At 38.7% G+C, this 27,869-nt stretch overlaps 1 protein-coding gene and 1 long non-coding RNA gene across 9 annotated transcripts in view; one reads left to right on the forward strand and one right to left on the reverse strand.

Moving 5' to 3' along the window:
• Window positions 1–18,598, forward strand: part of LOC310660075 — a 129,945-nt gene extending 111,347 nt beyond the window's left edge. For 5 of the 6 annotated variants that reach the window (XR_014503123.1, XR_014503124.1, XR_014503125.1 and 2 more), the window contains one exon: window positions 15,879–18,598. This is a non-coding gene — a long non-coding RNA (uncharacterized lncRNA). The remainder of the gene's footprint in view (window positions 1–15,878) is intronic. The other variant, XR_014503127.1, reaches the window with a different exon arrangement.
• AP3B1 (adaptor related protein complex 3 subunit beta 1) overlaps window positions 757–27,869 on the reverse strand; it is a 138,078-nt gene continuing 110,965 nt past the window's right edge. For all 3 annotated transcript variants that reach the window (XM_083403726.1, XM_083403725.1, XM_083403727.1), the window contains 5 exons: window positions 26,419–26,650; window positions 25,464–25,548; window positions 20,189–20,286; window positions 12,860–12,998; window positions 757–1,499 (listed from right to left, as the gene is read on the reverse strand). In XM_083403726.1, coding sequence (XP_083259852.1) covers window positions 1,346–1,499; window positions 12,860–12,998; window positions 20,189–20,286; window positions 25,464–25,548; window positions 26,419–26,650 — 708 coding nt within the window. In that variant the 3' untranslated portion in view covers window positions 757–1,345. The remainder of the gene's footprint in view (window positions 1,500–12,859; window positions 12,999–20,188; window positions 20,287–25,463; window positions 25,549–26,418; window positions 26,651–27,869) is intronic.

The raw sequence follows: 27,869 nt of genomic DNA on the forward strand, positions 1-27,869 counted from the left end.
AGGATACATTCTCATGATTGTCATATAACTTCCTTTATCAACTGACCTTGAACAACGTACATTGGCCAAATGGGGTAGTTCCAGAGTAGTAAAATGGAGACCTACTAAAAAGGCAAGATATAGGAACCAGTTCTGAACCATGGATAGCTTGTTGGAACACGAACTGCATAACTGGGATTTTTAAATAATTTAATAGTGTTTGAATATTAGTGACTTTCTCTTAATAAACCTTACACGGTCTCCTCTGACTATACAGTATATGTGTTGTTAGTGTTCCAGCGATCAGAGTGAGCTCTGTGACCTTTAGATACAAAACAAATTCTCTCTCTAAGCAGTTTTTAAACTCACATGAGCACAAACCTCTCTAGTCTACTTTATGTATTGGATGAGTAGGCTATTGACCATGGAAGATACAATAAATTGACTACAGTAGACCAGTCTGTCCCTAAAGTGCCACAGAATCCTCATTTCTTCTCTAGTATAGAGAAGCTGCTGCATAAAGCTAAATTCTATAACCAAATGATAATGCAGAAGAAAGGTGGTGTGATCACTTACATGTTACACTGGACAGAATAGATACATTTCCCAAACCCATCACCTATGATGTAAATCTAGAATTAAGTCTGTAATAAGTTGACTAATGAAACTCATTGCAATTTTTGAGGCTTTCTAAAAAGTAGAATTTCAACACTGAGGTTCTCAAGTAATAGGTTGTAATAGAAATTTTGTTTTTAATAGCTCCCAGAAGAAAACAAATTTATCATAACATGACTTTATTAGAATCTCAATTTTTAGAAAATTATGGTAGCCGTGAGGAACGATTAGATACAAATATATGCTCAAGTACAGAAGCAAATAGTCTCTGGGATATAAAAACTGCAAAATTTTATCTCTCTCAAACACTCCAGTACAATCAACACTGTGAAGGTGTTTTCCATATTGATTTCCTTGAATTTTATTTTAGTGTTCTGATTAAGCTGATTTTTCCCCAGTACCTTATTCCTCAGTCTTTTATTGTTTTCATGAGAGAAAACAAAACATGAAAATGAGGAAAGCAGAAAGAGTATGAGGCTAGGAAAAACACCTTGTAAATAACATTTATGAATTTAGCTGACAGTAAAGTACATGTTTCTTTGGTTAAAAAGCAAGGGGGAAAGATGCGAAGTACTTGCTTGTGTGTGATAGATGCACACTATAGCATTCTAAAACAGGAGATAAGAATGTCAAGAGTGTATTCTTCCCCCACTGCCAGATGGAAAGGCTATTATTATAAATGAAAGGCAGCAGTAGTGGATGCCAGGCACTTTTGTTGTGTGCCAGATTCTGAAGTCCAGATGTAAGCAGGTTACCCCTGGGACAGGACAGGCTTCAGCTCCCGCAGCAGAATAGAGCCAATCACGGTTTTCTCGGTGTTTATGATGAGCTGTGCTGTAGACCCTTCTTCCATCTCCACTGTGACTAGCAGCAGTGACCCACTATGCACCGTTTTAGCTGCAAATCTAGAGGATGGAAACAAAATCTGTGATTACCTTTTGTACAAAACAAAAAACCCCACAAGTGACGTTTTCCTAATTCAATGAAGTTATATATCACCAAAAATTTTTGTAACAAAATTCCCAAGTCATGAACATACCATAGCACAATACAAATGCAACTTCATAACGGAAATTGAAGAAAATTAAGAAAGCTTAAAGCAGGCTTTAGAAGGCATTCAGATTTATACAATCCCTAATTTTTATATACCAACAACCTGAACTTTGGCTGAGAGCAAACAGATTATTACCCAGAGTACCGTAATCCTATTAAAATACATTTAAAATTAGACAGCTAACCAACGTTACAGAAGTTAACAAAACATAGCTAAATAGGAAAAGTCTTTCTGTCAGCACATAACCTCATACGTGGGGCCGGGACTTCCAAAGTAACCAATCTTTCCATTTTTATTTCTCTGATAATTAATACACTTCTAAGAACTTTATACAATGAAAGCAAACTTGAGATCTAATCTCCGAATACTAAATTCCAAAACATGAAGAACCTACTCATTACATGGAATTAAAAGCAAACTAGTATCTTAAGCACTGCAATTGACTGAAAAGCCATTTTAGGCACAATGAACTTCTGTCAATCCTGTTAATTCATTCTGCATGCACAGCGAGACCCTAGAGACAGAAAGGGAAGGGAAGGCAACAGCCCAGCCTTCCATGTTCCACAAAGCATACTACCCCCCCCCCCCTTTTCAAAAAAGAAGAAGAAGAAGAACCACCCAGAGAACAACAAAGTTGCTGCACATGGGCTTTTGAAAACACTAACAAGTGTAGAGCAGGTCTGTGACCCTCTGTGACCCCACTTTGCAGGGCCAATTCCCTCTCCCCTTTCTGAATGACACGTGTCTGAATCAGAGCCATCTGCCTCAATTTGCGCAACATCTTCAGCCACAATAGGACCCAGTTAGCCCTGACAACGGCTCACAATACATAAAAATAAAACTGCTGACAGCACGCCATCAGCTATTCAAGAGCAAACCAACTGGTCAGTGTCTCATGTCTGACAATTAGCATGGGCCTTGCACAGCGCCTCCTGGGCTCCTTAGGGATCTGTTTAATTACCATCAACATAAAAGAGGGAGTTTATCAGCAGATACTCAAAAAGCTTCTCTCTAGACTTAATTAAAATATTAGCCTCTTCAGCAGGAAGCAGATTCTCTTTAAATGAAAAGTAATTTCTTTTTTAAAAAATTAAGCATATCAACCTCAAAATCTTGTAACACATTACACTAATTTAGGAAACATAAGTCATCCTTAAATGTCACTCTTCTCACAGGTCAATATATTTCTTTTATTCAGATTAGATACACAATTTCCACTCTTTATATCCAATAAGAAAATAAATCCCTATCCAATGAAAAGATTTCAAAGAAATACCAGCAGTCCCATTTAGTATCTTTACCATGATGTTAAAATCTATGCTTCTCCCATCAATTTGGAAAGGGTGATAATTATGTAAACAATAGTCTTATTAGTCTCTTTATTTATTTAACACTTGTGTCTTGGGACTACAGAGAAACAGATTATGCCTGAATTCACACAATTAAAGCTCCAGAGCTGGGGCTTCCTAGCCCCAAGGCTCATTTTACTCCTGTTCTAGCCTAAACTGCAAGTGATATAAAGTCAATGTTATTATAAAAGCAAACATAGCCCAAAGGCACAATGAGGGTCAATTCTGGCTGGGTGCCTTTGTGTGTCATTTAAAGCAATTAGATAAGGAAAATTTATTTGAAATGAATACTTCAGAATGCCTTTTTAAAAAGAAGATACTGTTGTCAACTAATGGGTCAGTGAAGGCTATCTTAAACTAAAGTTCTAACTTCCAGTGTAGCATGGATTAATGTAGCTTTTGTGTCTAAGGGGAACTAATGTTGGGAGCACTTACTGATATCAGATGACTAGTAGAATCTCACATGAGACTTAACTATTTTAAAAAATCTATTTAAAATGGAAGGCAAGTTTGGCTGCAAATGATTATGGACGGTGGAAAGTAAACACCTCTTTACTAATATCTAAGCAACTTGCACATTAGACATATGGCAAGTACAGAACACCGTACTCAAGTGGTCTTATGTGGCATAGCGGACGATGGCTGGAACTATGCTAGGCAATAGAAAACTGATTTGTTTAATTCCTGGCCTGGTTTGATCACATACAAAAATGGAATTGCGGTGGTGCAAGAGTCCAGGTTTTAGCAGGTGTAATAAGGGGAGCTGAACCCTCTCAATACCTGTTCATTTACTATCCAGAGCCTCTCCCCCTCAGGCACTTTTCTTCCAACCAAGTAGTGTCTTCAAGTATTATAGCTTGGATGAGGGGAAATGAGACAGGAAGGATGTACTGCCAGAAGGTAAACTAGGAAGGAAGTTCACCACCCCTGCTCCAACCCTTCTCCTCCAGTTTTGCAATAAGATTCAAGGCTCCATTCACCTCTTTATATGTGATTAGGAGAGACTCAAGTCTAAAGAAACTGCTGGAATCACATGTCGTTTGAGGTGGAATTTACTATGTCCCTTAATAAAAATATGTTTCTTGGAGACAATAGGTATCTTTGAATGTTGAGCCTGCTTCTAGCACAAGTTCAAATGTCAGTAAATCATGAAAGTTTATATTAACTCATGAAAGATTTAATATAATGAAGCAGCTGAATCACAACTGAGAGAATACATATACTATGACAATAAAAGCAATGTTCTCTCATCAACAAAAGTGAATCTTTTGTACAGTAAGTGTCTGGTCATCATAAACACATAAATATTATCTCTCAACACAGCAGCACCTACTGCTTCATTTCCCCCCAGAGTACATAGAGTTCCTACAATGGAAAATAGTGCAGAACAGACACAAAACACAAAATGTAATTGCTTTAAGAATACGATGGCCTCACAGTGGTCTAATTAAGAGACTTAACAAACATGAAAATATAGTTAAATAATTTCCTTGCTAAGGCACATGGTAGCTTCATTTGGACAAAGCTGAAATATGGTCTAGGACTATGTGAACAAGCCTTCCCCTACCCTTATCCTAAGTGTGGCCATAAGGAGAAGACTGGAAACTTTCACTTCTGTTTTTAGCTAAGCACAGTGCAGTGTTATGTCTAAACTAGGCTAACTTTGCTTGGTCTTCCCTATAGTGTATGAGGTGTTAGGAGAGGGGTAGTATTTCTGGGGGGCGGATATGTCCTGCTCCTTCCACAGTAGTTTGTCCACCTTTGGTCTCCACCCTGCACTCAGCATTCACCTGTGGCTCCAAGAAGCTGTCAGCATGTGACAGCAGCCACACTCTGGGAAATGGCTTCATCTGGCTGGCTAAACCAGGTGAGGATCAAATAACAGTACTGCTCTAATGTAGTTTGTTTGTTTTTTTCTTGTGGGCTGGCACAGCTGTCCTTGTTTTTGAGTAAAATGCAAGTTGTTTATTCCCTAGTATGACAATGCATGCAAGCATAATATGAATGATGTTATAAAACCATGTAACTGTAGAAGCAGCATTCATTCTCTCTTCTGAATGATTATACAAAATCAGTATGGAACATAGAAAGCAGATTCTTTTATCTATGCTTTTCTTCTTTGTCATATGCAGCTGTACAGTTATGTTATTTTTCTCTACAGATCTATATACTGGGTTTTTGTTCTACTCTAAGAAAGATGATCATTTGATTGTATTTTAACTGCAATAAAATTTTGACATAAAGTCTGAAATAGAATTGTTTTATAGATTTCAGATAAAGAAGAAAAATATTATCCATAAGCATATATAGTCATCCTCCCCTCCCCAGCCCAATTCATGTCACAAAGCAGTGTCTAGTACAGGAGTAGCCAATGAGGTGGCTGCCAGTTGTTGCTTGAGCTTATGTGAGTTGTAATCTAACAACATCTGGAAAGCACCATGTTTGCTACGCTGGTCTATTAAGATATTGATCACCCCCCACCCCGAAAAAATTAAGCCATTGCAACTATTCTTAGTGCTTTCCATGCTTTTACAGTGCAGATAAGGCTTACAAAGTTTCAGATTTCTAGAACATGTTGTCATAAAAGTCCAGTACTAATTAAAATTTAAAAAATAATAATTGGGGGGACTTGAATCTTCAAACAACATTCAAAATGTTTGCATATAAAAGTTTCATTAACACTTATTTCTACTAATACTGCACACTTTCTCTATTTTTATTTTTTTTTAGATTAGTCTGTAATTCTTCTTAGTTCATTTTCCTCCTCTGTTCAGATTTGCTAGTCACCAGAAGCTGTTACAATGGCCCATTCATGCTAAAACTTTTCTCCCCCTACCTTGTACATGAAGCCTTCAATTACTGCCTGCTGAAGCAGACAGAATCCTATTAGTAAGAAAGACGATCACAAGATGCAATGCCCAGCCCTAGCTGTATAAAAATAATTAGCCCAAAGTTGACAAATGTAATGAATTTGCACAACGAATGTATTTAAGAAATTTCCTGTGAATTAGTCTTCTAATCCCAAATACCAGAATGAAAGGTTAGAACATGTACTGCTATATGGTATTAGGGCAGAGATATATAAATAATTAATAACATCAGTACCCTATAGCTGCCACAAACCCTTCAAAGGATATCATGCAAACCAAGTCTTACTCAGAGTAAAACAGCTGTGTCCATTAACTTCAGTGGATCTATTCTGAGTAGGAGTAGAACTGAGCACCACTCAATGTGATTCTATGCGATTCTCAAAGTGATCCAATTACGTGTCATCTATGACATAAAAATTTATGGGGCATTAACAAAGTTACTGTTAGGAGGCAACTACTGTATATATTAATAGTGAAACATGGTTTCTAGTCCCACGTTTCTCTTGTACAGTGGTACCTCGGGTTACAGACGGTTCAGGTTACAGACTCCGCTAACCCAGAAATAGTACCTTGGGTTAAGAACTTTGCTTCAGGATGAGAACAGAAATCATGCTCTGGCGGCACGGTGGCAACAGGAGGCCCCATTAGCTAAAGCGGTACCTCAGGTTAAGAACATTTTCAGGTTAAGAACAGACCTCCAGAACGAATTAAGTTCTTAACCCGAGGTACCACTGTAATATAAATGTACATTGACTGCAGGGTATTTGCAGTTCAACTCTTCTTTCACCAATAGATTCCCTCCTTTAATCTCCTTGGGGGTGTTGCTACAGGGGAGAATTGGTGGGAGTACTGAATTTTCTCTACAAGTATCCCACTTCCATGTCACCTTGACAAATTTAGGTTGGGGAATATTATGTCTAACAACAAATCACACCGTTCTGTTTTAGCCTAAAAATATAGTTATCCCAAGACGGGTTATTCTGAGCTCCCTCATCAATAACAGGAAATGATGTGGATACATTTAAATCTCTATATACAGAGTGGCTCCTTCCACTGATAGGTAGAGTGACCCCAAGATGAACAAGAGCTACATGTATAATCTGAGCAAACACACACCTCCAGTCTGGCAGCTGTATTTCTATTATTTTATTATAATAGTACCTAAGTACATTGAAAATACAATTCAGTTTGTATTTTACAAAACCCAAAATGATTCATTTTGCCTTTTAATACATCATTTATGCTATTGTGATGAATTCTTCCTATTAAAAAGGTTTGGCTTCTCTAATTTTTTCAGTATATATAGCTTTAAAAGGAAAAGAAATTAAAAAGAAATTAGAATTGTTTACTTTCCATCTAGCAGAAGCAGCTATAAAACTCAATTTGCAAAACTGAATATGGTGTTTTAGAGGGAAAATAGTTTTTCAAATAATTCATAGTGGTTTAAACTTAAACATAACACCGGTTTGCAAACATGAAATGCATTATGTTTAAAGAATTTTAAACAAAAAGCTTTTTTACATTGCTAGAAAGAAAGTGATCAACTTATTTTGTACTTTATAATTTCAGATACAGAAGCAGTGCTGTCCTCTAGTGGACGGCAAACAGGATGGTAGTACAACCTATTTTGATTCACTTAAAACAGCCAAAGAGTTAGCCAGCAAGCTTCCTATCTATCTATCTATCTATCTATCTATCTATCTATCTATCTATCTATCTCTATTTGTATTTAATTGATATTGGAGTTTAAAAGACCCTTAAGTAAGTAGTGCTCTGCAAATATAACAATTTGATATTTGGCAAAAAAGACTTCTAGATAGAAGCATAATAAAGAGGCATAATGATCATGATACTTATGGGCATATATTTCCCCCACTCCATTAAAAAATAGAGGTAGGGAGAAATACTTCATCACAACACTGGCCATGATTACTAACATCTCCATTAAAACAAATCAGTTGCTTCCCTATTTTTATTCTTTTGGTTTTCTACCTAAGTTGGGAAAATGTACAGGACATTTCCTTAAGGAGTAGTGCAAAAAATGGCCTGGTGCTTTATTAATTACTGGAGGAGTGATAGGCCATGGGTTTAAAACTAGATGGTCATTAACTATCTGGGGGAAACTGTTTGAAGGTCATTGCTAACTTCAGTAGTCAATTATAAGGCAGATAAGAATAATTAATACCATGTTTAGGTAATTTGAAAGCTGAGTGCCATAATGGGAAGGTCTCACTGCTTTATGGATGTATTTTGGTTTGATCAACTCAACAGTTAAAAAACCAGGAGTGGAAACAGCTACAGTTTAAAACAAACTTAATTGGTCTCTAAGGTGCTACTGGTCTACTTTTTAAAATATTTTGACTGCATCAGACCAACAGGGCTACTTACCCGAGTTTAAAACAAGTCAGTATAAGAGCTAATGGCTACAAACGGACCATTAACACATTCTAGGTTGGAAAACTAGGTGTTTTTAAATTATAAACATTATTAATATTATGGAATTGTTCCAACAACCGTTCAGAGAAGACCAATAACTCAGTTGGAGTATAAAATAGCATTGGGCACATTTAAGAAGAGTCTTCTCATTTTAATTCTAGTATTCCAGCAATCATGTTTCCTGTATCTTATGGATCTCTCCCCTAGAGTATCAGTGCGGGTTTTGCTCAGGCAAAAACATATCCCCAAACACCCAGTAATATTAGCTGGTAGCACTGGGGGTTTGTTTGCATTTCATGCAGCATGTAACTTGAGTCACTTGCTTTTTGGTATGCAAAAACCTGACTACCGCTTTCCTATTATCTAAATTATGTGAGCTGATTTACATAGGGGGGGTGTGTGTACTATTTTGCAACAGGGGTTATTTATAGCCTTTGTGTCCCTACTGCTCTATAATTTTATGTGCCAACCCTGGACGGGTTTTCTTCTCTGTACCCTGCTACTTCCGTAGCATTACTCCCACAATCACATACTGGAGCAGGAGTAGCTTTCACACAGCACCACAGATCTGTCAGATGTTCATAGAAATTTGACTCCCCAGCAATGGCCTTGGTATTCATGGGATCATTGGTTGATTGATTGATTCTATGATTGATTTTCATTCAAATGAACTGCGGCATACAAACAATAAATAACAATAACATAAAAGAACATCACAAGTATGGCATCAGTCATATTAAAAAATAACAAATCATAAGTAAAACAATATATAAAAACACTACTAACAAAGCCACTCCTAAACAATAAGCTAAACATCACCATTACACCAGAAGTCATATTATATGATTAACAAATCAATATGCCATTTATGACCTATAAAACTGTATTAAAAACATTAACAAAAAAGCAACTAAAAAAATATGCTAAGCACTGCTAAGTTCATACAGACGCTTTCCACACCCTGACCTATAATCTTTCACTCTATTCAGTTCATTAAAATATACATTATTGTTATTACATAATGCCTGTAGCTCAGCCAGATGCTACACCGGCTGGGTCCTTGGGTAGTGGGCCGTGGTAAGGACAGTTATGCTCTTCGGCCTATCACTGGTGGCAAGGTGGATGTGGACTCTAGGTAGCCCACTCAGGCGCTTTGATGAGGAACCTGTCCACGTCATCCTTGATAACCAGGAGGTCCATTCCCAATCAAGGGAGTCTGTCCCCCCACTGAGCAGCGATCCTGCTGACATGTCCTTGAACTTCTCACTCTTCTTCTTGGTGGCAAAATAGGTGATACATAGATGTATTTGTTTTGTGGCAAGGAAACAAAGCAGTTCTGGTATGTTTCTTCATTATAGAGCTGGCATTTGGGAATGCAACAGGCCATATGTCCCAGGCCTCCATAAGCGTCTTCCATGTAAAGGATTGAGTCTATTCCTTCTTGTCAGGATAACCTACAATTTGCAGCCCACTAGAGCTGAGGATTGTTGGCAATCTCCAAGTGCTGTGTGGGTGACCTGGCATTTTTTTTTTGCACCTGCAGTGTGGTTTGGGTACTGCCACTCCAAATCCCCTTCTCCTCCTGCTGTGGTTTCCCTGTTTTCAAGATGCAGTCTGATGTTTATGCCACCTGGACGAAACTCTGCAGCTCCTGCGCACAGAGTAGCAGGTGATGGTGGGCAGCTTGGGAAAGAGAGCCACAGCAGGGCCACACAGGAGCCAGGCTGGCACTCACCATGCTTTTGCTGCTGCTGTCATGCACCTGGCTGAAGGGAACAAGCAGTTGGTCTGCAGAGCTACGGCCCCGTCTGGGAAGGCATATACCCCAGCCAGGTCCCCCTGCAAGGAGGGCTCTTCCCTTTGACTTAGTCGAGCTCCTGCCTTCTCTTCCAGCTCCTCCAAAGCGTCTCACAGGGTTTCCTTATGCAAAGAAGTTGCAAGCAGGAGGGGCCTTTTCTGCGGTGGCACTTCTTCCCAAATCAGAAGGGCCTTGATGTCTAAGCTTCAGGGGTGACACTCTGAGCTCAGCACACCCTGCAGAGGAGAGCAGGAAGAAGCCTGCTTGGCAAATGCTTCTTCCTTTCTCATTCTCTCCGAGAACTAGTCCTTGAAGCTGGGAAACGTGCTGGAGCCTGACACAGAATCAGAGAGGGCCTGAGGAAAGTCTTACTTTCTCTTGAGGAGATCTAGCTCCTTGCCTAGCCTGGCCTTCCTTTCCTCTTCCCATCTGACTGACGTTCCTGGAGAGATGAGAATCACTTTCTCCCTCAGGGCTGGAGACACTGAGAGGCAAACCTGCCCCAATATGCCCAGTCAAGAGTGGGAGGAAGGACATGGCAGCTTCTGCCTACCTTTCGCCTCTGACACATCATCATATGGCAGACCAGATAAGGAATTTATACACAGCAGCTGTTTGTTTCTACAGTTATTAGGTGATTGTAGATGTTGTTCTATATTCAAGACTTCAGACAAGAGGACTTTGTACCACTGCAGTATTTCGTTGGCAGGAAGTAGTAGAATAAAATTGAGTACTTTATTATACATTCCATTATATGACAACCAAACAGAACTGTCCTGCTTGTGGAAAAAGAACTATGCAATCTGTAAGCTCTATCACTTTTAACACCAACTTGCTTGGGAAAAAGAAATTTGGATGCTAGCTTCTGCTTCTGCAGAGCTGACCACTTTTGTCATTGTAAGTGTGTAGTTCTTAGTGGGTCTATTGTATGTTAATAAATGTTGTCAAGGGTTCTGAGGACTGCACTTAAGAAGTGGAACATTAGCTTCAAAAGAAGCTACTGCTAGGAGGTAGAATTCATGCCACTCAAGCATCAAATGCCTGAGAATACTTAAACTATGAATTCTACTAGTCTTGCATTCATACATGATCCCCAGGGCAAGGCTGAATCTATAAAACTACAACAAAGCTCAAGGCTCACTTTAATGTTATTTGATGAGAGAAAAACAGGTTGCTATAACTGTGGTTCTTTGCGTGGTCGTCTCTGCAGTCCGTCATATTGAGGATTTGTGCCTGCACTGCACATTATTTGGGAACTTCTAGAACTCAGAAGAACCTTGAGGCCCTGCCCTCGGTCAGGGAAACCCCATGGTTCTGCAAAAATCAATGGCAGGAGTCAGCACACTTTCCTGAGGGTAGACCGTCTAATTGTACATATGACCACTTGTAGAACCAGTTACAGGTACACAATTTGTTTTGTACTTTGTGCAGTCACACATATGGAGACCACAAGACAGAGTGGGCCTTTTCTGTGGTGGCTCCACACCTTTAGAACACCTTCCCAGTAGTGCTGTAGTAAGAGGGCTACATTCCAGGTTCTTTTTTTAAAAAGGCTTAAAGACTCATTTGTTTTGATTTGCCTTGCCTAAGTCTTGTTTTGTCCTGGTTGTTGGACACTGTGTTGCTGGAGGTAGTCAGCCTTGTGAATCTGTTTTCTTCTTGTTTCTTTTTATATTGCTGTAAGCTGTGTTGGATGGCCTTTGCCTAGAAAATTAACATATTTTTTAAAAAAAACAACTACCACCACCATAGTTGTGGTTGCTGAGGCAGTACACAGCAATGCTGCATAATTAGAGGAGTCTTTGGGCCTGTCATCCCCTTCAGGTTAACTGGGAAAGCCCTTAGAAAGTAGCATTCTTCTTTCCATTGTCACCCAGTTATACATCCAAACAACTCTTGTGCTTGTTTTTTCTCTTGTATACTTTAATTGCTGGCTTTTAGTTTTCATGCCTATCATGGTCTCCAGTTAGGACCACAGTTGTTTGTTCTATATTTTATCCTTATTCTGCTCTGCACATTCACCAGTACTAATTTATTACCATGTACCTCTTTGCATATGCAGAAGTGCCACCAGGAAGTTCAAAGATGTAGAGGTAGGTAGAGTAACAATGGGCTTTTTTCTCCCTGCGATTTCCACATCAGAAAACCCTTCTCACATGCCTCTTTCCTCACCACATGCAAAGGCCCTGTTTGCTGCTAGGCAACATAATCATTCAGTAGCACTGGAATAATTGTTATTGCTAGGGGAAGAATGACACAGATCAGTCTGAGAAGAAAAACGGAATTGATATACTTGACTCAAAACTGGTCAGCCTTCCTGTAACTCTTAAGAAGCACAGGTATTTGAGGGTATTTCTTGAAGTGGATGGTCACAGAGGTACCAAATCTACCCTCTTAGCTTCCATCTCCTCAGATTTTTCAAACAGTACATCTCCCACTTGCACAGACAAAAGTAATTTAGGAGAAGGTTGAAAAGCCATGTAGACACAGACAAATGGAACAATATTTATAGGTAGACTGCTGGAGTTAAGTGGAATATGTAGCAAAGTTCCTGTGATTAAGAAATTGAAATAAACCAACCCATGCTCCTAGCAGTCACTCATGTGTGCTATAGACAAAGCTTCTGCTTTGAAACCTGACTTTGGATGTAAATTTGTTTTCCCTGGCTATTCCCCAAATGTCAATCCATTTATATACAAGAAGGCAAACTGGAATTACATTATCCAAGACATACAAGAAACCTCCACATTTTGATTACCTGTGAATGTTATCTTCACCAGAAGGAACCACACCAAGGTTTGATACGCTTACCACCTTCTGCAATATTACAAGACGAGTGGAATTTTGTGGTGCAACAGTGACTGTAGTGGATGTTTCATTCATACCAGTCAACCTTCCTGAAACAGTGAAACATAAAAACCATGGATTCATTTGGTTAATATCATAAAGAAAATTTAAAGCAACACTGACATATTAGCCCATTTACCTGGTGCTAAATGTTTAAGGTTTGTCTTAATAAGGATTTCTGAGTGCCTTATGGGAACAGATGATAAATACCTGTCAACTAACTATAATTTTTAAACTGCATATTCATGAGGATGTAGTAAGGCATTTTTATATAATTCCAAAAACTAAATGCTTATGCAATATAACTGAATGATTGTGTGTGTGTGTGTGTGTGCATATACACTACATATACACATCATATACACATACAATCACTAATATATAGAGATCTCAAAAGAGAAAACAGCATGCTAATAAACAACACCCATAAGTTCAATATTTACTGTAAATAAGATCACAACAGTTACTAGCCTGCAAAAAAGATAACCATCGAATTGTAGAGTTGGAAGGGACCACAAGGGATATATCATCCAACTCCATGCAATGCAGGAATCTTTTCCCCAAGGAAATAAACAACTACCTGACTTTTAGAAGACATCTGAAGGCAGCCCTTCAGATTATTTTGTTGGGAGCCGCCCAGAGTGGCTGGGTATAAGTATTATTCTATCGATTGAGCTAAATGTACTAGTTTGCTATGGGTTGGTGGAAAAAAGCTAGAGAGCTGCACTTCTACACTGGACATACTACAGAGAGTTTCCCACCTCTAGCAGCTTACTTGAATTCTTTCCTGGGTACACCCATTCTATCCTTCACCACCCAATCATTCATCTGCATGTAATTCCTTCTTCCCTTTGGCTAGGGAATTAGACTAATTCATCACTTTCCACACCAACAGGAGTCATGATACAAATACACTAGAAGCGCCTATTCACAAGTTTACATAAAAACAAAGATAATGACCTCCACTTAAAACAAGGATAAACACTAAAAGATGGCCATGCAGTCAATCTATTAGCACCACCCAAATACTCACGAGAAGAAATACGGTTCTGCCTGGTGTCGAAAAGACAATACTGTCAATGTCAGGCAAACCTTCCTGGGGAAAACATTCCATAAATGGGGGGGCTACCACATTTATTATTGCCATTTGGCAGACATTTCTAGGAGGAGGCACACAAAGAAGGGCCTGAGATGTTAACATCAAGGTCCAGGTAAGTTCATTTGGAGAAAGACAGTCCTTGAAGTATTGGGGTTCTGAGCTGTAAAAGCCTTTCTACTCACATTCTTTATTATGGTCCAAACACCCACAAAAACCATTTTGAAAGCAAAGTGCATTAAAAATACAGAAAAGACATTACTACTACTACTACTACTACTACTACTACTACAACAACAACAACAACAACAATAAATTTATTATTTATACCCCGCCCATCTGTCTGGGTTTCCCCAGCCACTCTGGGCGGCTTCCAACAGAATATTAAAATACTAGGCAGGCATTGTGTTTTATCAAAGACATGTTGATTTCTAATTCTTACTAGCTCCAAGAGAAATTTTCCCATGGTCAGGTTTATATCATTTTTCTTATCTTCAAGGAGATACTTGAGATAAAAGATATCAGTGTTTCCAGGTAAATTTACCAATAAGGGCTTAATTAATTGGTTCCTGGCTCTACAAGCAAACTAGAACATGGAACTGGGCTCAAAAATGAATCGCTGACAGTGCAAAGAACTAGTGTTACATGAACACAGTGCCTTGTTGTTTAGTCGTATCCGACTATTTGTGACCCCATGGACCAGAGCACAGTGCCTACTTCTACTCAATAGTATGGTTGCTAGGTTCTGCATTAGGTGGTTTCTGAACCATCTTCAAAGGAAGCCCAATGTTCAACTCACAAGCAACTGGCCATTGCCTAAATCTGCTTCTCAGTCTACCCATGCAAACGCTGGGAGATTTTCTGTGTGAGGGGCAGGACACACTATTTTTTAATTGTTTTTCTGCCCATGCTATACCACTGGTTGTAGTAGGACATTGCCTTACAGAAGCTCCTGCCAAGTAAGCTAGAGGGCTAGACAGGCAAGGCGCTGACACATACATGCCCTGGAAGATCAGAATAAGCATTACCCCAAAGGTCAGGAAGATGTGCCCTGTCAGATAGGTAATAAACAAGTAATATTTTTGCACTAGAAACGGAACATGCTTCTTTGTAAGACTGCTATGGTGCTTAACCGGTTTTTGTAATTCTAAAGTAAATGAAGAAAACAGCCTACTCAAGGTTTATTTTAAACCACATTTCACTTAACCATGAATATTACGCAGCTTTTTTAAAAAAATAATGTATCAACTTTAGCCGGGAACAGTACATGGTACTGCAGATGGTCTAAATTTTACATTAGGAAAATGCATTGAAAAAAGTACATAAGCAGTCTTGAGGCTGCTTTTAAGCAAAGCACAGGACTGACATAACACTGCTGAGAGATGTGTGTACTCATTAAGGATTTAAACCTTCTCCATTAAGCTCTATTGAAGAGCAAATGCTGAATAAATGAATGCAACTATGTTTATGTTAAAAGCCTGTTTCCCGCAGCATGTAATTAAAAGAAATGTTGTACAAAGCCAGTACTTTTGTCAAGCTCCTGTAAATGGAAAGATGGATAGCACTCAGAGAAGTGAATGCATTGCTTCATATTTAACCTTAACACTCTTGTCATTAATGGTTTGTCTAACTTGTTCTATAAAGACAAGGTACTGCTCCATTGAAGTAAAATTAAAAAAATCAACTAAACCATGCTTTTCAGAACAGAAGATTCATTATCGTTGACTAATGTATTGGCATAAAGCAAAGTAACATCCTATCAAGTAAAGCACACATTCAATCTGCCTTACCACCCCCCCTTTTATTTTTAACTCATGCTGTTTTATTGTTATAGGCAATTTGTACCACTCAGCATGACAGTGTAAACTGAATCAAGATTAATTTACATGCAAAAGAACACTTAGCATGGTAAGCAAATGTATTGTCTCGATTGCTGAGGTGGAAAAGAACCTGAAAAGAAAAAAAAGGTGCTCTAATTAAGGGGCATCAAATATGATTGCTTGTGGTAGTTAAGGGCCAGAAAATTGTGAATGTCTGACCATTTAAAGAATTAGCACCTTGCTTGTTGGGAGGACAGAAAATGTTGCAAACATAAATCTTGATAAAATCAAGTAAACAATTTGAGAGATTCTTTTTATTTTTTAAAAGACATGGCTTTTCCGAATTAAACTCTATTGGGTATACTTAAAGTTGCCAGTTTAACTTTACTAAAATTGTAGTCTTTGGGGGGAAATCTAGAAGAGGAAATTTTTGGAAACCTATTAATATCCAAAAGCTGAACTAAAGCAGAATGAGCTTGACATTTTAAATTACTATAGTACTTTTATGAAATGTTTATCTTTCAGAAATATGAGGTGAAGTCTAATGCTGTCCACGTGTGAGTGAAGCAGATTTCCACCTGTGCAATGAAGAAGAGTTTGGACTTGGACTTGATATCCTGCCTTTCACTCCCCTTAAGGAGTCTCAAAGCGGTTAGCAATCTCCTTTCCTTTCTTCCCAATGACACTTCCCTTTCCCCTCCTTCTTCCTGCAGCCACCTATATGCCCCCAAACTCTGCTTTGGAGAATCTCTGCAACAGATTTTGGGAATGTATAGAAGTTGGTTTCTGCTACAATGGGTTCATCCACTCCTCTCAGTTAATGTTCTGCCATTACTTTAAAGAAAAACAAAATAGTAAGCAGCATTACTGTTAAAATGTCATCAATATGTATTGCTCGATATTTAAGCCTGGGGGGAAATAAGGGAAATGTGTGCGAAAATATCAGTTTGGTACACTGAGCTGAAACAGAAAAATCAAATAACCCCAGTTGCTGTTCTGAACTATGCTAGGTGGTTTGGGAATGAATTACACCAAAAGTGGTTTTTCCAGTTCAGAATTGAGATCCTACTGAAACAGAATGGCAAGGCTTAGCATATCATGCACAGCATGCACATAAATGCAGCTTTCCATCTTTTAGCGCTGCTTAGAAAACTTCAACAAGTATGAATATGCAGCAGTTTGTTCCCCTGCTGCCTTTGCCCAGCTCTATTAGAAGAATGCAACAGCAAACATCATAATGGAAATATATATTTTTCTTGGTACTGTAAAAATTCTATACCTTTTATCATTGATTTTCAGAAATTAATACATGCTTTTAGTTTCTAATATTTAGTTCCTAATATTTAAAAAGTGATTCTATTTCTACTTTTTAAAATCCTCATTCCCCCCCCCCCTTTTTTATAAAGTATTTCTAGATGTGAAGGTTTGCGGCATTTCACAAAGGAAAGAAAACTCTGGACGATAATAGTACTATTGAAGGAGATTAAGGCTACAATCTTAACCCCCCTTACCTCAGAATAAGCCCCAATGAATTCAACAGGACTTACTTCTAAGTAGACCTGGTTAGGTTTATACTGCAAGTTTGACTGACATGGACAATTGCTCTTGGTAACTTTCCAAGCTGACCTGAATTTTATGCTTGACTTTACTAGTGAAAATTAAGAGGAAATTCAGTTGGCTTAGATATTAAGTGAATATTTAGTAACTGTTAAATTTTTCCCTCAAAATACTCTGTAAACTGTTATTTAATCTTGTTTAGAAAATACATAAAGCTGAGAATTGAGACTTCTATTATCATGAATTTTCTAAAACGGCTGAAACATTTAACTAAGATGATACTAAAGAAAAAGCCTTTTAAACCTACGGTAAATTTGCCAGCATCAGTCCTGCATCAAAGAATGAATTCAGGAAGACAGAAAGAGCAATACTGAAATGCCAAGAGACCTTCATGGATTTACAAATACTTCATATAAACAAATTTTCAAATAGCTTTATTCAGAGTAGCCTTTCTGCTCTATTAAACATAGCAAACAGCTGCCAGATTTATTCAGACAAATAATCAACAACCACAGAAGTAAAATGGCAGAAGAAAAAGGAATTTTGGCAACAACTCCACAGAGGACCACAGCTATTCTCAAAGTGCACTTCTTCTATGCACTCGTGGTTCTGAATGGCCAGTCAGGAGGGGGGAGCTCTCAGTCACAGCTAAGCATACAAAACTCAATCAAAATACAAGCAAGCAAGCATACAACAAGAATGAGAAAGGGAGAGACAGAGTGCAATATCCAGCTTTACTTAAAATTGCACTCCTAGATGACAGTTTAAGAGAAGGGGAGAAAAGTAGATCACAAAATATGACGAAGCCTCAAGTCACTCACTCACCTTGGTTTGCTGAGCACGTGCAAAGTAGGCTTTAGCCAGCAAAGAGTAAGAACAGCAAATAGTTAGGAACTAGTTAAGGGAGAAAATAACTGACCTTATTTTTTTATCATAGTACACAACTACACAGAAAAAAGGAAATCAAATAGTTGTGAAGGCTATCATTATTTCTAGACGAAAGACACAGAGAAGAAGACCCACAAAACTGCTTATTAAACATTTATATTAAATATAGATCATATTCACGTGTTTTGGGCGGCTGTAATAAATACACAAGGATTTTTTAAACTTTCTAGAATAGTATGAAAGGACTGATTAATGCAAATTCCAATATGAGAATACACAATGGAATCTAAAGGTATCCCACCCACCCCAAACAGTTCAGAGACTGTCCAGGTGAGCTTATAAATAAACTGTTTGGCTTCTTTAAACACAATACCAAATAAAACCTTTTGCAAAAAGAATTTGTAGTACAGGAAAGTCCTTCATATATATTTGATGTGATGCCACACAAAAAAGCCTGCGAGTTATGAGACAGGCAGAACAACTCTGTTATGCGTTTGTGCGTAAGTACAGAGTCTATGATGGAGCAACAGCAAAATCCAAAGCCCTGCTGGCTAGCTGTGGCCAGGGAGTGGGTGGGGGAACACCTAACAAACAGAGCCACATAACAACGCCAACAACAGAGCTAGTGCAGCTTTGTGGCCTCTGTGGATGTGCGGGGGGGGGGGAGGTTAGGATATGCACATTCCTTGTCTTCTCATATACAACTCATTTTGGCCCTCACTGCCCACCATTATCAAGGAGGGCACAGAGCTTTTTGGCCTTGCACTATGGAGACTTCTGTCAGTGGGTAAGACTTTCTGCTGCATCCTATGCAGCTCAGCCATACTCCTGGTGAACACAGAATTGCTCCATTCTACATTTTTAAAAGTGCGACAAAAAATGTGGGTGCCAACTAAGTAGCTAAGCCATGCTTCTTTTGAAACTGAAGAGATTAAGGCTAAATAATGCTGTAAGAAGTAGGTCGCACTAATGAATTTTAATGGAGTAGGGACAAAGTATACTAGCTATATACAAGCAAAAGCTTTAGAAAGAGGACTGGAAATATAAAGAAAACTATTAAAATGTGTTGGAATTGTTTTTCTGAGTAGGTTACACCAGTATTCCAATCACTAGGACTAATATGAAATGTCCAAGCGCATAGGCAGCCATAGTTTGGTTAAATAGATATATTTATTGCTTCACACAACAAGGCGTCCTGAATTTTAAAAAAAGACACTACAGTGGTACCTCTGGTTGCGAATGGGATCCATTCTGGAGGCCCATTCTCAACATGAAAAGAACACAACCCGCAGCGGCGCGTCTGCGCACGCGCAGATTGCAACTCGCCGCTTCGGCGCATGAGCGAGCGGCGAAACCCGGAAGTAACCCTTTCCGGTACTTCTGGGTCACCGCGGGACGTAACCTGAAAGAACGTAACACGAAGCAGACGTAACATGAGGTATGACTGTACAGTGGTGCCTCAGGTTACATACACTTCAGGTTACAGACTCCGCTAACCCAGAAATAGTGCTTCAGGTTAAGAACAGTTTCGGGATAAGAACGGACCTCCGGAATGAGTTAAGTACTTAACCTGAGGTACCACTGTATACAGTACAATAGCCATTAAAACAGTACATGTATACTCAAAAGAATCACCTAGATAAGAAAAATACACACAAACTCACACAGTGGTTATGGCCTAATCAGGACTTAAAAAAAAAAAAAGTTTCAATCAGTTTTTTAGTACCAGTGCAATATGAAATGAGTGTTACTTAGGAGGGCAGTCAATGGAAATCTTAGGGTTAGACCAGAAAAAGATGTTCTCATTTAGAACAATATGATTTTACTGCATTTGCAAAAAGGTCCAGAACATCCATCTTATTTTAATTTTTCCCCTTACCTCGTTCTCTCTTAAAGTCTTTTTCTGACATAGTAACTGGTAAAAGTAGTTCTCCGACAGGGGGTTGAATAGTAATACTGAACTGATCATCTTTTGTACTGTGAAAAAAAGAGAAAGGTAAATGAATGGTTTAGTAAGATAAAACACTTGTCTTATCAGTAAAGAAATAAGGAACAATTTATATAATGACCAGTCTTCACCCGTGCCAAAAAACCAGCCACCAAAATTTTAAATATTCAGCAGAATCCATACCTAGGATGTTCATTGTTTTCACCTCTGATTACGTCATTCCACAGCACACAGAATGGCTACATCTATGTTCCAACTATGATAAAGTGGTAAAACTTCTATATCCCCAAATTACTGTGCCCCAGAACCAGTGCCTTTTTTCTAGTAGTACACAGTACCAGCACCTTTTTTCTAGAAAAAAGCACTGGTGCTGGAGTGCTTTCCTCCGCCTTCCAGACCTCTGTGAGACATGGGGTAAGGCCTGAAGTTTAGAAGTGGCCAGGCAGGCCCTTCACCGGCGCCCTCCGGGCCCTGAGGTAAAGTGTGCGTGTAACAAAGCTCTCGTAACACGGTTGCTACCACCAGCGCTAGTTGCTTGGTAACTGTGCACAACCACTTTAAGCCGCCAGAGAGCAGGATGGAGATGAAGGAACCCTTCCTACCCCACCCTCTGCTTGGCTCCCTGCACATTTTCACTGCCACTGCCACTTTTACCACACCAAGCATCAATCTGTTTCTATGCCAAAAAAGGTAGGATTGCGTGTTCTTTTTGAAGGCCAAAAATCATATTGTTACCACCTTCATACAGAGAAATATGCAGTGGTTTTGTAGATCTGAAATAAAGCATGGAAAACTTCAAGAAAATAAAGGGGTGGTATTGGTCATGTGTAAGGTGAACATCTTTCTAAGCGTGCTAAATAAGTGTTAGGTCCAATCTTCAAGTTAAGGATTCTCTCTTTACTATCTTTAATTAGATGTATTTCTTGGAAAGCTTTGCTTAATAAAAATAGTGCTTACCAAGGAGTTCTTCCAGGAGCTTTTAATTCTTTATTAGAGTTTTGCATCATTTATATAAGGAACTATTTTAAAACTCCTAAATGTTTTATTACCAATTTTTACCTTTCCTTTATATAATTTGCTTTTACTGAATCACTTGCTCCAGTACATTACAAGAATAGCAAATTTTGCTATGCAAATCACAGTCAATGATTGGCATCTAAACCAATTGATCTACCCATTACCACTATCTGCCTTCCCACACAAGCCTTACTACAAAGCTATTGATTTAAACAGTGCCGATCGGTTTCCATTTTCTGATTTTGGGCAGGCTAATTAAGAAAGTGAGTAATTGTGATTACATTGCTTCAGGATCAATTACATTTGATGTAAGACAAAGTACTCCTTTTGGAACAATGTAAGGGAAATAATTATAATCAGAAATGGTTTATGGGGGTGAACCTTTTCATAACAATACAGCCAACACCACACATACTTTTGTTATTCTGCGGGCTTAACATATTTAAAACAAATAATATATAAAATGATTTTAATAGAATCAGTAAGCTTAGTTTACATGGGTAAACTATGTTCTATTAGAAAGTGTAAGAGTAAAAGGTAAACATTATTTTTGCAGGGGAACTGGTGTGGATTGTCATCTTTGACAATCATGCGGAGAATACAGGAAACTGGCATCGAAGGGCAGCACAATGCAATGGCTGCTAGAATGGATTTGGAATGAAGAGGTTTTTATTGAGAACTTGCACTTCATTCTTGGATGTCACAGGGCTAGAGCACTAGGCAATGAAAGTATCTCAGAACCCTCTGTAGGAGTGTCAAGATTCAGCCCTGCCCCAAACTTGAACCTGAGGTCTCCTCAGAGGAGCAAGGGGAGCAGGACCCTCCACTGGCTCTCCACACTATCAGTGACCATGAAGATATCTGTGGCCCAGGACTGAAGTCTCACACTCCAGCTGCCGGAGTTCCTGGCTAGCTCTTGGACCCACCCACCCACCTTTCCTCAGGACCACAGCAGTAGAAGAGATGTGAGCCAGGCAGAAGCTTTAGAGCCACTGCAGAAATACCAAGTGAAAAGGAAGTGGATGGAAGCACCTCCTTGGACCAGGGCCGCCTGGCTCAGAACCAGGAGGGAACAAAGCCTGCAGTTTCTATATAAGCTCCCAGTCTGAAGCAACAGCTGTAATCTGAGCTCCAGCTTTTTGGGGGGAACTAGACAAAGTGGCAGTTGACCGGAAGAAACCTAGTGCCTTGCCCCTATAAGTTTTGGGTGTCACTGACTGTTGTTTGAGGATCACCTTACCAGCTGGATTCTGGCTGAGAGACTGAGGTGGGTTGGTGCTGTTGGAGGCTGTATTCCTAGAATTTTAAGGATACAGTCCCAACCTCCTTTGAGTCCTTTCACCTGCTTGTGACGAACTGGCCCCATTTGTACATCCCATTTAGAACGTATGGGAGAAAAATATGTGTTATTTGGTACTCCTTAAAATATTCACTTAGCTAAAAGTTTAAAATCCAACCTCTTTCTAGCAACATAATTTTGCATTCATTTTAACTGTGTGTTTTAAAAAACCTTTAATTGAGCAGTAGAAAAGCAACTGTTTGGTTTCTTATTTCAACTCTAAACTTGGTGCTTAGCTTGAGCTGTGTCATTGGGTTCACATTGTCCAAATCATTAAAATGAATACACCACTGGTGTCTGAGGCAAATCTATTTACAGTGACGTTACTCATAGACCGATGTTGAGGAATATCGATCTTTCTTGTTTGTCTAATAGGAAAATAATAAACAATTACTAGGCAATGTTGGAGAAAGTAATCAGTTTTTATATATCACTAATACAGCAGACCTCCCAAAACATAAAGGTGATGATCTGCATAAAATCAATGTGTTATGCTACATTGCTTATATTTATCACTGCAAAGAATCTCAAGCCTTCAGTGGCTTAAGTCTGGAACTGAACTATTAGTTTGCTGAGACGGGGGCGCTCAAAAGTGCACATACTTTATATAAAAAAAATGAACATTTTAAAAACATTATATGCAATATTCAATACAAGATCAACATACTATAATGCCAAATCATGCCAGTGTTTAAAGATGCTCAAAAGCAGATCATGAATACTGTTATTATATCACTCATAAAAATGCTGCAGATAATTTTAATACATTTTTGAATAATCTAAAACATGATAAAGAAACTACTGGATTAAAAAAAAAAATACCATAAAATTCCACATTCAAGGAAGTATGAAGCCAATATCACTTTGTGGAACAGAACAGTGAAATCTACAGTATATGAACTTCTGCATGTTTATTTCCCAGATTTCCTTAGCTAGAATATATTTTTGCTCTCTGACTATGGTTTATTTGTTGAAGCACCAGCAAATTAACCATTAACTAGCCTGCTGAAATTACAGTAAAGAACTGTTGATGATCTTATGGAAGGCTAAGCAGGGAATCACACCAGCAAAAAATCTAATGGTATAATGAATGTTAAGCAAACACATATGACTCTAAGTCTACAAACTAATTGAGACTCATCCACTATCTTGTAGAGGGAGACCTGGTGTGTCTGGCTGCCTCCAGAACATGAGTGGCACTGCTGAATACAAAAGTAGGCCAGCTGAGATAGGTGGAAGGATGTCACAGGCCTACCAAATTGGTAAATCTGTGCCTGGACTGTACTATTTCAGGCTTCAAATGGGAGACTCTTATAACTAAATGCTCTCTCCCCTACCACAAAACATAACTTCATTACATTATTTTCTGATCCACAATATTAGACAAACAATGGTTTAAGAATTTGTTTACCTTAGATTACTTTGGATTCACACTTTTAGGACTGGGGGCAGGGGAGAAAAGAAAGCAGCCCTTCTTTCACACACTTAAATATATAACTGAAGAACCAAATATACATATCGCAACACCTGGGAGTGGAAGGAGCCCAGATAGATTTCTGGGACCCTCCTGGTGCAACACATCCATTTGCTCTTCATAATTTCATAAGGGTCGTGTTAGCAGGGGCTGGGTTTCACTTTGGCCTGATTTGCATGTCACACTAAGTCAAACTATTGCTTGCTTCCTGGAGAGCAGCTCAAATCTGCACTGCTCCATGGTTTGGCTTAGCGAGCCATCCAAACTCTCCTCAACCACAATCTGTAACTGTAGGACAAACCTTGGTGAACAAGGGCAGGGTAAAGGGCAAGTCTTGCCTTCAATTAAATTATGCCCTCAAAGAGGACATTTCATCATTCATTCTTATGGGGAAAGAGTAACCCATTCACTGGTGCAAATGAATGTTAAAGGGGTACAACTCCGGGACATTATTGGGGAAAAGGCTAAACCTGTTCCCTGTTCCCAATGACCCTATGTTCTGGAGCAGGTTCCCCTCCCCGGCCAACTCCACATGTTGGAGCCTACCTACTTTCCTCCATGTGTGGACAGCTGGAGCTACTGAAGAATATGACAGAAAGTACACGGCTTAAATGGACATTAAATTGAGGAGTAGTCATGGGAAACCTATTGCCAAAGCTTGTGATGCTGGTGTCAAGGAACAAGCTTTGTTTCTTTGTTACACATAAAATAAAGCTGCCTGTTCACCCACAGTACTCAGTGGAAACCCCCTCAGTACAAGAGATCCTTTTCTTGTTCACACTAGAAATGATACCAAAACACAGGCATGCAAATGTTAAGTACTGAGCTTTCTAGAGGGGACTAAGCAGATACTTTTACATGTGACTAGTCTGATATAATGGAGGTGCTCGTTATTTTGTAAATCGTTTTCTGTGGTAAGCAGAAACACTTCCTGAACTTCTTTTGTCTAAAGGGGTGGGATGTCTGGGGTGGTGGGCTTTACAGTAACCATGGTACTTTAAGGTGACTGGCTGCAGATTTCAGCCCCTGGAGACTGACAAGCTAAGACACTGTTGCCAATCTAAATATACTAGCAGCAAGAAAACAATGTATTAATTAAATTGTGCATTATGTAGTTATTTGGAGAGCCATATCATCAGTATAATTATTTCATTTATTAAATTTCTATTGTGTTTCTATAAAAACACAAAAATAGAACTTTTCCATCTCTGTATTAAGCATACTGATCAACCTTCAGAGGCTTAAATAAAACCCACCTTAGCATAATGCGTTAATATTCAAACAGCACAACAGGACAAAAAAATTGTATTTTCTTCCATTCATTTCCCCTACACATTAATGATCTATTTTTGAAAAGCCACTGCAGCGTAACTTACCACAACTGGAAATTGGCAGCCTGGGTAGAATCACAAAAGTCAATCCCTACTGAGACTGTCATAGATTCCCCAGGTTCAAGAGATTCTATTGAATAGAACATACAGCAAAATATTGAAAAAGTTAGATAAATCAGTGTAACAACAAGGCTTTTGAAAACTTGTATTAGGTTCTGCTTACTTTAACGTATTCCTTAAACATTTACTGACTTTGCAAAATTTTAGAACAAATATTTGCTTGGCTTTTGATCAAGTGTTAGTCATTGGAATGATGAAGAAAATAATTAGATAACAGGGACTGTTAACTGACCCTTTGGGGTTCTCTTCAGTGAGCTGCATGTAGATACATATTTATCAGTGTCAGAAATGACACTGGAGATATTGAGATAACCTTGGTAAGCTGTTACTTGAAAATTCTCTGCTATAATAAGTTAAGAACAAGAAATCTTATCAAACAATTATTCCAATTTACAGAAAATACCTGATTCAACTGTTGTAATGTATTTAACTTTGAGATTTAAGAACAATTTGCTTATTTGTCAGAGGAAGTTAAAAGGATCAGTGAAGAGAACACCTTTGTTCCATGAATTTACTAGAAAACTATAGCAGCCTTTATTTACAATGTCAGAATTGACATTGACATTCCGGGGGGGGGAATAACCCCCCCCTTTATTTCCCCCCCAAAAATCTAGGTGCGTCCTATGGGCTGGTGCGTCCTATAGGGCGAAAAATACGGTATGTTTAAACTGAAAAACGAAAACCTCCCCTACCACCTATCTGCAAGTCATTAAAGAACTATGAACCATAGAAAACAGTTGACAGTTAAAAGATCTACCTGCTCCTGGAATCAAAGGTTCGAGGTTTGTCTGTTTTTTAATGCATCTAAGTCTTTAAAAGTTAAGATGCTACAGAGGCTAGAAAAATATATTGCATAGTTTCAAAATTATAGAACAATTACCTATTGGGTTAAACACATGGACTTTCATGCCAGTAGGCAGCTTTTTTCCGCCTAAGTGGATATTTTCTATCTTCTGGTCAGTGGTGTTAGCCAACGTCACTTGGACAGATACCATCTGATCATTGTAAATGCATGGCTGTCTTGAGAAGTGATAATGAGCTGCTAATCCTTTCCCACTCATTCGGTGCAGGAGTTCATGAGTTCTTGTTGGCACAAAGGCTGGAACACTGACCTATTGCATAGGAAAAATTAAAAGTTAGTAAATACAGACTATCAAGTTCTTGCTTGGTTAAAAAAAATAATGCAAGAAATCAATATTACATTCTATGCATACCTAAAACACAAGGATTAGACTGCATATTACTTTCAGGTGAAAACCTGTAAGGAAATAATCAAAGCAACATGTGGAGGGGGGGGAAGGAATTTGATAACATTAAAATCTACAGAGGGAAACAGAAAGGAAGGAATGGGGATGAGCTCACTGGTATTCTTTGTATGCATAAAGTCTAAGTTTCAATTCTTGGTATCTCCAGTTAAAAGTGAACTCATGTAGTAGGTACAAGAAAGATCCTCTGTCCAACACCTTGAGAAACTACTGCTGGTCATAGCAGATGATATTGGAACAGATGGACCAATTCTGCAGTATAGTGCAAGCCAGCTTTGTGTGCTCATAACTAACATATGCAATCAGCCGTATATCACCAGAGCATTAGCTAATTTTTTTTAACTGTCTTTCACATAATGAAAACACACAAACCAGAAATCCTACCTCTTCCCCCAGAGTTCCTTATCTACAAAGCAGTAAGTGTTAACAGCAGTCTTTTTAGATTCTGTTCATAATGATGCAGCAATTTCAGATCAGAATTCCAAACCAGAGACCATTCATTTCATTGTTATAATAAAAATAAATATCATGACCATTATTGGTTTTCAAATGTAGCAACTGCTGCCTTAAATGTGTACATTCATTGTATGATGCACATCCCTTAATAGGGAGAACATCCCCAGACATCTCTCCCTAGTAGACCTAGGTTTGCAGTAGATCTTACTCTTGGTTGAGTCTAGAAACACAGCCAACCTGTCTAGGATATCAAGAGAGGTAGCCACAGAAATGGCACAACTTGCCACTGCTAACAGAAAAAGGATCAAGTGTCATCTCTGCAGTCACAGAAACAAAAGGAAATTGCAACAAAAATGTGCACGGACTGTTTGAGTAGCATTAAGCTGTGTTTGCAAGGTCTGTAAGATTTGTTGTTACATAATGTCCACAGTGTTAATTGCACAAAAAATTGTTCTAGATTTAAAGCACTGAGGGGTCAGTTAGACCCTCTTACCATGTACTTTACATTATGGAATAGGCTTCATTTCAATTATTTATGCATGGAAAGTAGCATGGTTTTGTTACTTGCAAATGGTGCCACTCTGAATACTTTCCAACAGATATTCTATTT

This window comes from Podarcis tiliguerta, assembly GCF_965153285.1.
Source record: "Podarcis tiliguerta genome assembly, chromosome: 11".
NCBI classification, from domain to species: Eukaryota; Metazoa; Chordata; class Lepidosauria; order Squamata; family Lacertidae; genus Podarcis; species Podarcis tiliguerta.